At 38.8% G+C, this 12,440-nt stretch overlaps 1 protein-coding gene across 8 annotated transcripts in view; it reads left to right on the forward strand.

Moving 5' to 3' along the window:
* APAF1 (apoptotic peptidase activating factor 1) overlaps nucleotides 1–12,440 on the forward strand; it is a 122,808-nt gene that overhangs the window by 78,295 nt on the left and 32,073 nt on the right. For all 8 annotated transcript variants that reach the window (XR_003680114.1, XR_003680115.2, XM_024127488.3 and 5 more), the window contains 4 exons: nucleotides 6,397–6,516; nucleotides 6,832–6,957; nucleotides 8,605–8,730; nucleotides 11,479–11,625. Coding sequence is in view for 6 of the 8 variants with exons in the window: in XM_024127488.3 (XP_023983256.1) it covers nucleotides 6,397–6,516; nucleotides 6,832–6,957; nucleotides 8,605–8,730; nucleotides 11,479–11,625 (519 nt within the window). In the remaining 2 variants the exon portion in view is untranslated. The remainder of the gene's footprint in view (nucleotides 1–6,396; nucleotides 6,517–6,831; nucleotides 6,958–8,604; nucleotides 8,731–11,478; nucleotides 11,626–12,440) is intronic.

Raw genomic sequence — 12,440 nt, forward strand, 5'->3', positions numbered from 1 at the left:
CATCTTTACTATCATTACTCTGAATTCTTTTTCAGGTAGACTGCCTATTTCCTCTACATTTGTTTGGTCTGGTGGGTTTTTACCTTGCTCCTTCATCTGCTGTGTGTTTCTCTGTCTTCTCATTTTGCTTAACTTACTGTGTTTGGGGTCTCCTTTTCACCGGCTGCAGGTTCGTAATTCCTGTTGTTTTTGGTGTCTGTCCCCATTGCTTAAGGTTGGTTCATTAGGTTGTGTAGGCTTCCTGGTGGAGGGGACTGGTGCCTGTGTTCTGGTGAATGAGGCTGGATCTTGTCTTTCTGGTGGGCAGGACCGCGTCCGGTGGTGTGTTTTGGGGTGTCTGTGACCTTAATTATGGTTTTATTCCTGGTGGGCAGGACCGCGTCCGGTGGTGTGTTTTGGGGTGTCTGTGACCTTAATTATGGTTTTAGGCAGCCTCTCTGCTAATGGGTGGGTTTGTGTTCCTGTCTTGCTAGGTTTTTGTAGCTTGCTGGTCGTTGAGTGGAGCTGGATCTTAGGGTCGAGACAGAGATCTCTGGGAGAGCTCTTGCCGATTGATATTACGTGGGGCCAGGAGGTCTCTGGTGGACCAATGTCCTAAGCTCAGCTCTCCCACCTCAGAGGCACAGGCGTGACACCCGGCCGGAGCACCAAGACCCTGTTAGCCACGTGGCTTTTGACTGAACGTTTTTATTCCTATCTTAAGAAAATAATCAATATGGAGAAATATTTATGCACAGAGGTTTTCTTCAGTGCTATCTGGGTAGCGTCGGAGGGCAAGAGGAGTGGGGAACCCTCAGGAAGAGAAGGAGGTGGCAGAGAAGGGGCTGCCCAGGGCTGCGTCTGCCACAGCTCCAACCCCTCTGTGAGGAAGCAATTGTGTGTGTACGTTCTTTTAAAACTTACTTTATATTTATCAAAGTTCCAGTGCACATACTTTTAAAAGTCATAGTATTATAAGGCTCATTATAAAAAATAGACTCCCCCATTTCTCTTTCTCTGAAAGCATCACTTTTAGCTTTTAGATGTTTCTTTTGATATTTACCTTCATGACCCTGTGTTGCATGCTTATAGTGCTAATTCTTGATTTTTTAGTTTTGAGGGTTTATCTACTGAATTCCTTATATTAAGATGAAAATTTAGCTCTTTTTCTCCTCCCACCTGTCCTACTTCCAACATATGCACACACCCTTTTGTCGAGCCCTGTCATCCCGACACAATCACAACAAAATTTTGTTTAGGTCATTAGTGTCATTGTTATGACTAAGTAGACCAAGTATACTATGAATGCCTTTTCTGCCTTAGTGCAGTTTAGGAATAGTCTACCTTTGGTAATAGTTAGAAATTATTTTACCCCAAATCCTTGAAGATATTGTTTTATTTTATTTTTTTCCCAAGTTTCAAAGCTCATGTTGAGAAGTCTGAAGCCATTCTGATTCCTAATCTTTCTCTCTGGAAGATTTTAGGATCTTCTCTTTGTCCCCAGAATTTTGAAATTTCATGATGTGCCTTTGTGTGTTTGTTTCATCCATTGTTTTTGACTTTCACTATCCCTTCTCAGTTTGGAAACGTATATTTTTCAATTCACAGGAGTTTACTTGAATTATTTCTTTGATTCACTCCCGCCCCCCGTGCTCCCCATATGCTTCCTTTTTCTGTTAACATCCCTTATTCAGATATTGGATCTCCTGGACTGATCATCTAGTTTTCTTTTTCTATGTTTCATCTTTCTGTACCATACTCTGTTTTCTGGGAGTTTTCCTCAGCTTTATCTTCCAACCCTTTCATTGAGTTTTTCATTTCTACCATTATATTTTTAATGCTGGAGAGTCCTTTCTATTGTTTTAATTTTTTTGTAGAGCATGTGTTCTTGTTTTGTAGATGAAATATCTTACTTCTCTGAGGATAGAGGGGTATATAAGTAATGTATAAATTATATCATATATATTACATATATTTTTTCCCTCAAAATCTAATTTTCCTGCATAGTTGCTCTTCCTTCCAATTTTTTTTTTTTTTCTATTTGGTTGTTTTGGCCTCTTATTTTAAAGGCCTTCCTCAGCTGTGTGGTGATCATTCATTACCCAGAGATGGATACTAAAAGGCTGACTGGGAGCTCTGTGTATTGACTGAGACCTCCTCTGAAAGGTGATCTGGTGGGGAAACTTCGTTGTCCGTGTCTTTAGGTCTTTGTCTTGGTCTTGTCAGATTCCTAGAGAGGAATCTCTGGTCTTCTCCTGGAGGTTATAAACCTGGCAGACAGGTTCTTAGAGATAAGTGGGGGAAGAGAGCGGGAAGGGGGGGTGTGGATCGTATAATGTCTCAGCGTTTAGTGTGTAAACCTTCACTGATCCCCCTGTTCCCAAAGTTGCTATCCTACCCTCAGTTGTGCTGGTGTCCTTTAATCCAAGATTCTTCTTTCTGGTTTGTTTTAGGAGTATTATTCTGCACTTTATTCTTTTTTTCTCTCATAATAACATTGTTTGGGATTCAATAGTGATTCTTTTCTTTTTACAGGAAATTAGTTTTCCTGAACTTTTTGAAGGGGTTGGGAAGGACATTTCTTTCTTCACAGCTCTGCAGTTCCATCTTCTGTTGTTTTCATGGTGTTAAAAATATGGCATTGTTCTGATGAGATCCCTTTGTTCTATCCCCTTCCCTCATTTTTATGGAGACCTTCCCTTTCCTTTGCTGCCATCATCCTTGTTTTTCTCACTTTAGATTCTATTCCCAACAGTTTCTCCTCATTGTAGGATTGTCCCGGTTATTTTTGAGAGTTCATCGGATCTAGACTGCTTTAGCCCTTCCACACTGTGCCACACAGTACAGTCAGTCTTGCACTCAGTTTCTACTGCTGTTCCCTGTTGGTCCTTTGCACTTTTCAGTGAATGGTACTTGGCTCTTTTGGGATTCTCCTGTTTTTAGGTTTGTCAGACTCATTATGCTTCCTTCTGCTTCTACCCATACAGATGCTGTTACTGTGCAAGTCTTGCACCTCTCAGTTTGTCCCCACTTACTTGTATCTTGCGGTTTTTGGGGATACTATGTCACTTAACATGTTGATATTAAGTTTTGTTGATATTGGTCTTGTTGATATTGTCTGTGCATTTTTAGATTTGCTATTTTAGTTGCTTTGTCTGCTCTTATGGAGGCTTCAAGGAGATGCCTGCATCACTGCCATCTTCCCACAACTCCTGATACATCTGTTTTTAGCCCCACCCTCATTCCCACCTCTGGATGTACTTTGTGACCTCAGTTTCTGAGCAATTTGGGAGTTCTGTAGTGTCAGTTTTTGTTGCTTTTGTCTTTCTAATTCTTTTAAGATTCTGTTTTCTTGGTTCTGCAAAGCCAGTTACCATTCTCCTGCTATACCGCCTCCAATGTTTTGTTGTTACCTTCTTTCTCATTCTTGACTTTGTCATTTTAGTGGGGTTTTAGAAGTGAAAGAGAAGGAGGTAAATGCATATGTTCAAACAGGAGTTAGTATGTATTCTCTTATTTTATACATATGTATATATTTCGTACAGTGGCAATATTTAACTACATTGTTAAAAACTATTTTGGAAAAAAATCTTTTTATGTTATGTCTCTATGAGTCCCATATGATTGGAATGAAATTTGCCTTTAGTACAGAAACTTACTTATTACAGGCTCCCATAGTGTATTAGCTCTGAAACTCAGTGTAATATTCACCTTTCTTCCTCTCTAGGTGGCTTTGAAATGTGTAAAACTAAGCTACATCTGATGAAATTCTGCTGAGACATTGTATACAGTATAGTCTTTCTGTCAACAGCTAAATTCACAGGTTTTATGACCTCCTTGAATATCAGATATTCTCAGCCAGAGGGAGAAATAATTTCTAGGAATATTTTTAGGATCCAAGTTAGATTATTTGTAGAAATGAGTTGTGTTTCATCCTCTTTTTCTGCTCTACTCAGAATACTTTTTACATTTAAAATGTTTTAATGCATGTACATTCATGCAACAAAACTCTTGGTGTAGGTATTTCCAAGAATTGACTGGTTGGGTTTTTGTTTTATAGTTTTTTTAATGTTTTAATAAATAATTAATAGGAGGTTTGTTTTTTTTCCCCCCAGCTTTACTGAGGTATAATTGGCAAAACTGTATTATGTTTAAGACATATAATGTGATGGTTTGATATATGTACACATTGTGAAATAATTACCACAATCAAGTTAATTAACAAATCTGCAAACCCCTCACATAGTTGCCATTTTGGGGGTTTATTTTAATCATCTTTGTATCCCCAGTGCCTGGAACGTAGTAGTGGTTCGGTAAATCTTTGTCAAGCTCATCTAAAGTTATTGCCAAAATTTGAAGAATCAGCTCTCTTGATTATAGCACCTAGAGTTGTGAAAGTTGAGGTCTGTTTTGGTAGTTTTTGATCTTTTACTTTGATGTAAATAAAGCCCAAGTAGTAGCTGTGTTTACCTGAGCCAATGAATGAGAATATATTGTTTCTTAAAAGTGTAAAAAGATTCTTTAGCATTTTAAAAAATTTAAATTTATATAGCTGAAAAAATTCCAGTGTACATACATTGCAAAAATTATAGCTAATTGTAGAGACATACCCAAACTCAACCTTTATACATGTGACTGATAATGCTGGTGGAAGTTTAGCTATTATGGTGATTCAACTAGCACAGTATGTTTGAGGTCAACAAAAAAGGTATCCTTGTCATCATTGCCTTATCAGAAAGCATCTGCAACAAAAGCTGCTAAGGCTAGTCTTCATTTCCTCTCAGTGATTGTAAAATTCTTTGTTATATCTGCTCAGGAAGGCTCTCTGACTTCTTGATGTGTGGAGGGTAGCAGTAAGAACCTCAGTCAGGAATGAACATTGAATCAGACACAGCTGGGAATGGCAGTGCCAGTCAACCAGGAAGAGCTGTTAATAATAGCCACTGATCCTCTAGTCCAGTAAAGCCCAGAAAGTAGGAGGAGGGAGCCAGAAGGTTCCTAGTGGTAGCGGTCCAGGGTATTTTATGTTTAGTCACACAGGATGCCTTTTTTCCTGATACGATTTGGGGAGCCAGAAAGCTTCTGTTTCTTCCCCCTACCTCAGCATATCTTATTGCGCTCTTAAAATACTGAAATTCCCATTTCATCCTCTTTAGAACTACTCTCACTTCCAGCTCCTCTTCTAAGGTCCCTTGCTCTCATACAAGATACCCTGCTTCTGTGAATGAACACTCAGACAGAAAAGATGGAGATATCTGAGAGCCAGGGCTCGGTGGGGCTGGGAGGGTGATTGCTAAATGTGGAGCACAGAGGAGTAAAGAAAGGGGGTAAGAGAGGTGTAATTTCTTTTACAATTTTGCCTAAGCCCAGTAAGAAAAACCTTAAAGGCATTTCTACTGTTTAACCTTCACCAGTCAAAAAGGAGACCCAGAATATTACTAATGGGCATACCTGAGATGGTGGCTGCTTTTTCGTTATCTTTTTATTCCTAATATTAAAAAATAGAAGAAAATTCTGTGGGAGACTCCCTGATTGCTCACAGCTCAGAAGTCTAGCTTCAGGCTCTCTGGGCTGTTTCTTTGAATATCTTTCTAAACTTTTTTCCCTACTATTCCTTCTACGTATCCTGTTCCAGTCAGATTGAACTATGAACAGGTACCTGTAATCTTTCCATGTTTTCCTGCTCCCGTGCTTTAACTCTAGCATTCATTCTCTTCGTTTGAAATGCCCTTCTCAGTTTGTGAATCATAGTTCCAGCTCATTTCTCAAGCCTACTTTGAACGCATTGTTTCCAACATTGTAATCTCTTCTCTTTCTCTTGTATCTGAGGAGTTCTTCCTGGAGTGCCATGTGAAAAATAATGTACTATATCACTTTTGTCATTTTGAGGATTGCATTAGGGGCTAGGTAAGATCTCTGAAGCTCAGAAATTCCACGACCTGGTTTGAAGCTGCTCTGGTCAACTGACCTTCCCAGGCACTAGGGCCAGTAGGATTCAGTAGCTTCAGTGGAGCTAGAATCTGGACACTTGGCCTAACTTGTGAAGTTTAGAAATCTGTGAATATGTAATTGGGATAATTTTCTTTGGAAAATTTAATCAGATGGTGAGCTCATGAACATATTGTGACTTTTCTCTATCTTCTGGTATAATTAACTGCTCTCCAAGCAACTGAAGAAAACAGACTTTATTTAGGAGGAAAAATATTTTATTTTGCCCATAGTCAAGTTAATTAACCCCAGCTTTTCTCTTCTCTGTCTGTAAAATGGGGATACTGTATTCTTATTTGGTTCTCTTCTTTATTTTACTGAAGTGCCATGAGGATGAAAGACTTTAGACAAGCGAGTGATACACTTCCACCTCTCTAATGGGATATTATGGGGAAAGGGTTATAGCAGACTTATTTCTCTGATATTCAGGTATGGAATTGGCAATCAGAGGAATATGTCTTTCTGCAAGCTCATCAGGAAACTGTGAAAGACTTTAGACTCTTGAAAAATTCAAGACTGCTTTCCTGGTCATTTGATGGAACAGTGAAGGTAATTTGAAGCACACATTTCTTTTTAAAAAAATATTCTAATATTGATCGCATTGATTATATCATGACAGCCAAAATCAGGTGGCTGATATGTAAATACTTAAATTTTAAAATTTCTAAAATAGAAATGCCTGTTTTCTGTTTACTGCAGTCATCTACATCTGCTGTGTGTTTATGAGTATTTGTACTAAAAGGCACTTAAGGAGGTCAGAACAACCAATGTGCTAAAGCTCTTGGTTTATAGATGTCTTCTGGCTGTTTATGCTCAGTAATACAAAATGTTCTTAATTGTCAACTTCTGAGTTTTTCTTTGAAGGTATGGAATATTATTACTGGAAGAATAGAAAAAGACTTTGTCTGTCATCAGGATACAGTTCTTTCTTGTGATATTTCTCCTGATGAAACCAAGTATTCTTCTACCTCTGCTGACAAGACTGCAAAGGTAGGCCAATCGGTTGAAAGGTGCATGCATAAGACCTTGGTATTTGTTATGTATTATGAGTCCAACTAATGTGTAAAACAGAATAATAAGTTTCTGTCTACATGTCTGTCTCATTTTGTGAATTTTTGGAGGATGCCCATTGACATTTAGTTTGTGTCAAATAGATTAAGTGAATGACATGGAGGATTTTTGATTTCTCCCTTACTGATAACTTTTGTCTGTTAGTAATCAAAGGCAGTGTCTACTGAGTATTTTAGGCGATAAAAAGCATGGAAAGAGATTTACATTTAATTGTACACCCACAGCAAATTTTTTTGTAATTGATGTAAATCGATGCTTCTAAAAATCACATTCCAGTGAAATGATGCTCCCTGGTTGGGGACATTGAATACTCCATTCTCCATTCTTTTCTTCTTTCTCCATCTTTGTTAATGGCATCATTATCTACCCATCTTTCCAAACTGTAAACACTGGAGTTGCCTGGGACTCTCCTGTCTTTTGTACTCTATTGATTACTCCTCAGTGTCTCCTGGATCCTTGTTCTCTTCCTTGTCCCCACCCTTAAGACCAGACTCTCCTTTTTTATTGGTGGACCTGCCACTGGTCTGTACTTCCTCCAGTTTACCTTCCCTACTGCTGCCCGAGTTCCCTGTTGAAACTCCTCTGTGACCTGATGGTTTATAAGCTCAACTCCTTAGCCCATCACCATCTCTTTCTGCTACATTGTTCGCTCCGTGCCAGACTACTTCTACTTCCATCTTTTTGTGCACACTGTTAACTTTCACTTGATACAACCTTGTATCCTTTTTTACCTGGAAGCATTATGACTCATTCTTCTAGACCTAGATTTAAGGTCAGTCCTTCAGTGAACCCTTTCCTGGCCCTCAGGCAGGATTAGCTGCTCCACCCTCAGTGTTCCTATTACATATTACTCATGTTAATTTACTTCATAACATTGTTCGCTCAAACATTTATGATTAAACTAGAAACTTTTCAAGGACAGGGACTGAATCCAGTTATCTTTGCACCACCAGTTCTTTGGTCACAGTGCCTGGAACACGTTTTTAGTATACGCTTGTTAAGTGGTGATGACAGAACCACCAGGGAGAATATTGGAAGGAAAAGAACAGCATTTGGCTGCTAAGATAGTAGGATGGTATAGGGACTAACCTTTAAATTACTCTTACCGTACGTTAGGCCCTTTGCTAGGAATTTCAGTCTCTATTATCTCATTTAATTTTCACTCTATAGGTGCTATTGTCTCCATCATACAGATAAAGAAACTGAAGCCAGAGAAGCTTATGTGGGTTGTCCTAGGCCAAGGAACTAGTAAATAGTGGAGCCAGAACTCCACTCAAGTCTGCTGTACTCCATAGACTACTTTGCTATTCTTACTTCTAAGTCTAAAGTTAAGGAAGCTGTGACTTTGATCCTTGAGCTTAAGTTTACTTGAGTAATTAAAGGGAAACTCTAAAAAATGAACCACGTTGCTAGTTGGCATTTGGGCCTCTCATGAAAGTTTATGAACTGTTGAATGTTAGAACTTCATATGATTGAATTTATGGCTAACTAGCACTTGAGGCAGGGTTTATAGATGCTTATTTCGAGTGTATTTACTATTCCTAAACAATCTGAATTGCCTTCCAGATTTGGAGTTTTGAACTCCTTTCCCCTCTTCATGAATTGAGAGGCCACAAAGGCTGTGTGCGCTGCTCTGCCTTCTCTGTGGACAGTACCCTGTTGGCAACTGGAGATGACAACGGAGAAATCAGGGTAGGGTGTTTGCTGACATGAAAGCACTGCTCTCCTTATAGCTTTGGCTAGCCCTCTGTACCATATCTGGGGCCTTCGTTAATGTGACAGGGAAGCACAGGCCCCAGGATTCTGGTTGGATGAGGCATTCTTTGTTCTGTTTCTTATGCATGTTGTGTTCACAGCTGCACTTCACTGCAGAAAAGAATTCATTTTAGAGTTAAAGTGAAGCATTTCCCATGTATGTGAGGAGGGAGATGCCCTAGTTATTTGCAGTTGGTTCTGTGCTGTTAGCTTGAGAATGATTCATCTTAATTCTTGGACCTGAACCAAAGGTTGCTTTTAGTGGCAGAATGTGAGGAAAATAATTTTTGTAAATTGTTGTCTAGATTATAAATGAATTGCAATTCTGCTGTTTTCTGCACTGAAAGGTCTCTTTAGCACTATATCCATTAGATAGTCAACATTTAGAGTGGAGCCTGTTACCATCCTCGTGGGGATTGTCTGCCTCTGGTTGTGTTAGAAGGATTGGGCAGTTGATGGAAAAAGTTTGGGCATTGGGGGTGGCTGCTTTGGTAACTGGTATAATCAAGAGAGTCTTGTTTTTTTTATGTTATTTTGTTCATTTTTTACAAAGCAGGAATTAAAATTCAAGGAGTAGGTATATAATGCAGAAGAATGAGACAGTGTGCATTATGCAGGAATAGGGGCATTATCAGATAGGCTTTCCAGGAAAATTAAGGACTAAATTGAGGACTAAGTAACCAACCTTCCGTATACCATTCTCATAAATGCCACGCCAGCTGAAGGGGCAGGACTGCTTTGGGAACATTCATTTTGCTCTGAGTTCTCACCTCTGGATGAAAGGGCTCCTTTACTGGTTATGAAACAGTGTTTCATTTTCCAGAAACCCCTAAAGGTAAAAATTGTCTCTTTAAATAAGGGTTATTTAAAATTTTTTCTTTAGTACATTAAAAAAATTTTCTGTTTTTCTACTTGATTTTTCAAAATATAGGAAAGCTATTAATTTTTTATATGTATATCTTCTATCTAGCTATCTTACTGAATTCTTTCTAATCAGTTTTTCCATTTGATTCTCTTGGATTTCCCAGGGGGACATTTACAAATGATGATATTGATTATTTTCTTTTGCTATTTATGCCTCTGTTTTTCTTATTCTGATGTATAATTTCTTTGAAAAATTAGAGTACTGCTCATATATTAAGTATCACTGGAAATAAATGAAAATATTAGTATCTATAAGTAATTGGGTTGTTTTTAAGAGCTTAGTAAAACTAATCTTAGTGAATGTATGTGTATATGCTTGCTTGCTTGTTTATTTTATACATATAAAATATAAAAAATACATATATATATATATATATATATATATAAAACCATACTGGGACATACTGTTTAAAATGGGTTGTTTTTAAGAGCTTAGTAAAACTAATCTTAGTGAATGTATGTGTATATGCTTGCTTGCTTGTTTATTTTATACATATAAAATATAAAAAATACAATAAAAAATACATATATATATATATAAAACCATACTGGGACTTACTGTTTAAAATATATATACTTTAGGTGTTTGAATAGTGTCTGTCAGTATTCTTAGTGGTAGATCCTGAACTAGAATTCTTTGTTCTTTTGAGGTAGTTTATTTGTTAGGCCTTTTTTGTTTATTCCTTGCTTCTCCCATCATACTCTTTTTTTTTTTTTTTTTTGAACTTTTAAAATTTTTGGCTGGTTGGGTCTTCGTTGCTGCACGCGGGCTTTCTCTAGTTGCGGCGAGCGGGGGCTACTCTTCATTGAGGTGTGCAGGCTTCTCATTGCGGTGACCTCTCATTGCAGAGCATGGGCTCTAGGTGCCTGGGCTTCAGTAGTTGCAGCACGCAGGCTCAGTAATTGTGGCTTGCGGGCTCTAGAGCGCAGGCTCAGTAGTTGTGGCTCGTGGGCTCTAGAGCGCAGGCTCAGTAGTTGTGGCTCGCGGGATCTGGGATCTAGAGCGCAGGTTCAGTAGTTGTGGTGCACGGGCTTAGTTGCTCCACTGCATGTGGGATCTTCCCGGACCAGGGCTCAAACCCCGTCCCTTGCATTGGCAGGCAGATTCTTAACCAGTGAGCCACCAGGGAAGCCCCATACACCTTTTTTTTTTTTTTTAAATTTATTTATTTTATTTATTTATTTTTGGTTGCGTTGGGTCTTTGTTGCTGCATGCAGGCTCTCTCTAGTTGCAGCGAGCAGGGACTACTCTTCGCTGTGGTGCGCAGGCTTCCCATTGCGGTGGCTTCTCTTGTTGCAGAGCATGGGCTCTAGGCTCGCAGGCTCTAGAGCGCAGGCTCAGTACTTGGGGCGCATGAGCTTAGTTGCTCCGTGGCATGTGGGATCTTCCCGGACCAGGTCTCGAACCCGTGTCCCCTGCATTAGCAGGCGAATTCTTAACCACTGCACCACCAGGGAAGCCCCCCATACACCTTTTATTCAGTGAAAGAGTCACAGTATTCTAATCAATCACTCTAAGTCCATTTGTTATATTTTTTGGAGTATAGTTAATGATAAATATTGTAAGTAATGCATTTTAATTATAATTAGTAGTTTTAAAAAATTTGCACAGGAGAGAATGTAATCTAAAAAAATTCCTAAGGTATCACTGAATTGTAATTATATTTTTAAGAAAGATTTCTAAATATGTTCCAAATGAGATAGATAGATATATAAAACTTCTGAGTAACCCTGTTAATGAACTGTGTATCTTTTTTATAGATATGGAATGTCTCAGATGGTGAGCTTCTTCATTTGTTTGCTCCAATTTCAGTAGAAGAAGGAGCTGCTACTCATGGAGGCTGGGTGACTGACCTTTGCTTTTCTCCAGATAGCACAATGCTTGTTTCTGCTGGAGGATATCTTAAGGTAAGGGTTTCTCAAAGACTGAAAGAAAAGAACAGCCTGTATCCTACTTTCCAAATTATTTTCACTTCCTGTGTCTCAGATGGGCCTCGTACAACCCATCAGAGCGGAAGGGCGATTACTGTTATCCCATTCTGGGTGATGAGACTGAGATTTGCAAGGCTGCATTCGTCAGATCTCTTGGAAGTTTTGATGACAGTGTTAGGGATGTTCAGTCGAGAGCTCTCATCCTGCCCCAGACAAAGTCTTAGGCGATCAGAAGGACTAGAAAGTGGGGTGTTTAACTTAATTTGATTTTCTACTTCACTAATTGTGAACTATGTTGGTTGAGTCTTTAAAAAAATTTATTTGTGAAATTTCCTTTCTTAAGTATTAGTGGTAATGGTAGTGGTAGTGGTGGTAGTAATAAAAATAAAAATAGCAGCGGCAGCATATTGCTTTATAGTTTACAAAATGCTTTACTTACATCATATTATTAGCCAGCTTTGCGAGGCTTAAATTTTAGCATCCTTGGTTTGTAGGTGAGGAAACTGATGTTCATAGAGGTTGTGAATTTCCTAAAATTACTTAGTAGATTGCCTTATACAAACTTATTATTAGCAAATAGTGAGGCCACGGTTGAGTGTGTTGTGGTGCCTCAGGGTCATTTTTTGATGCTTGAATCTTTTTATCCATGCACTCACTAAGAATGTATTAAGTGCCCACTGTGTGCTGGCACTGCTACGTGGCACAATGTTTAAGACTTTGTTCTTGCCCAGGTGGTTGACAGTCTTTGGAGGAAGCAGACAGTAAATAAATAAAGTCTCTAAGTGTAAGAG

The sequence above is a fragment of the Physeter macrocephalus genome, chromosome 6 (assembly GCF_002837175.3).
Source record: "Physeter macrocephalus isolate SW-GA chromosome 6, ASM283717v5, whole genome shotgun sequence".
Taxonomy (NCBI): domain Eukaryota; kingdom Metazoa; phylum Chordata; class Mammalia; order Artiodactyla; family Physeteridae; genus Physeter; species Physeter macrocephalus.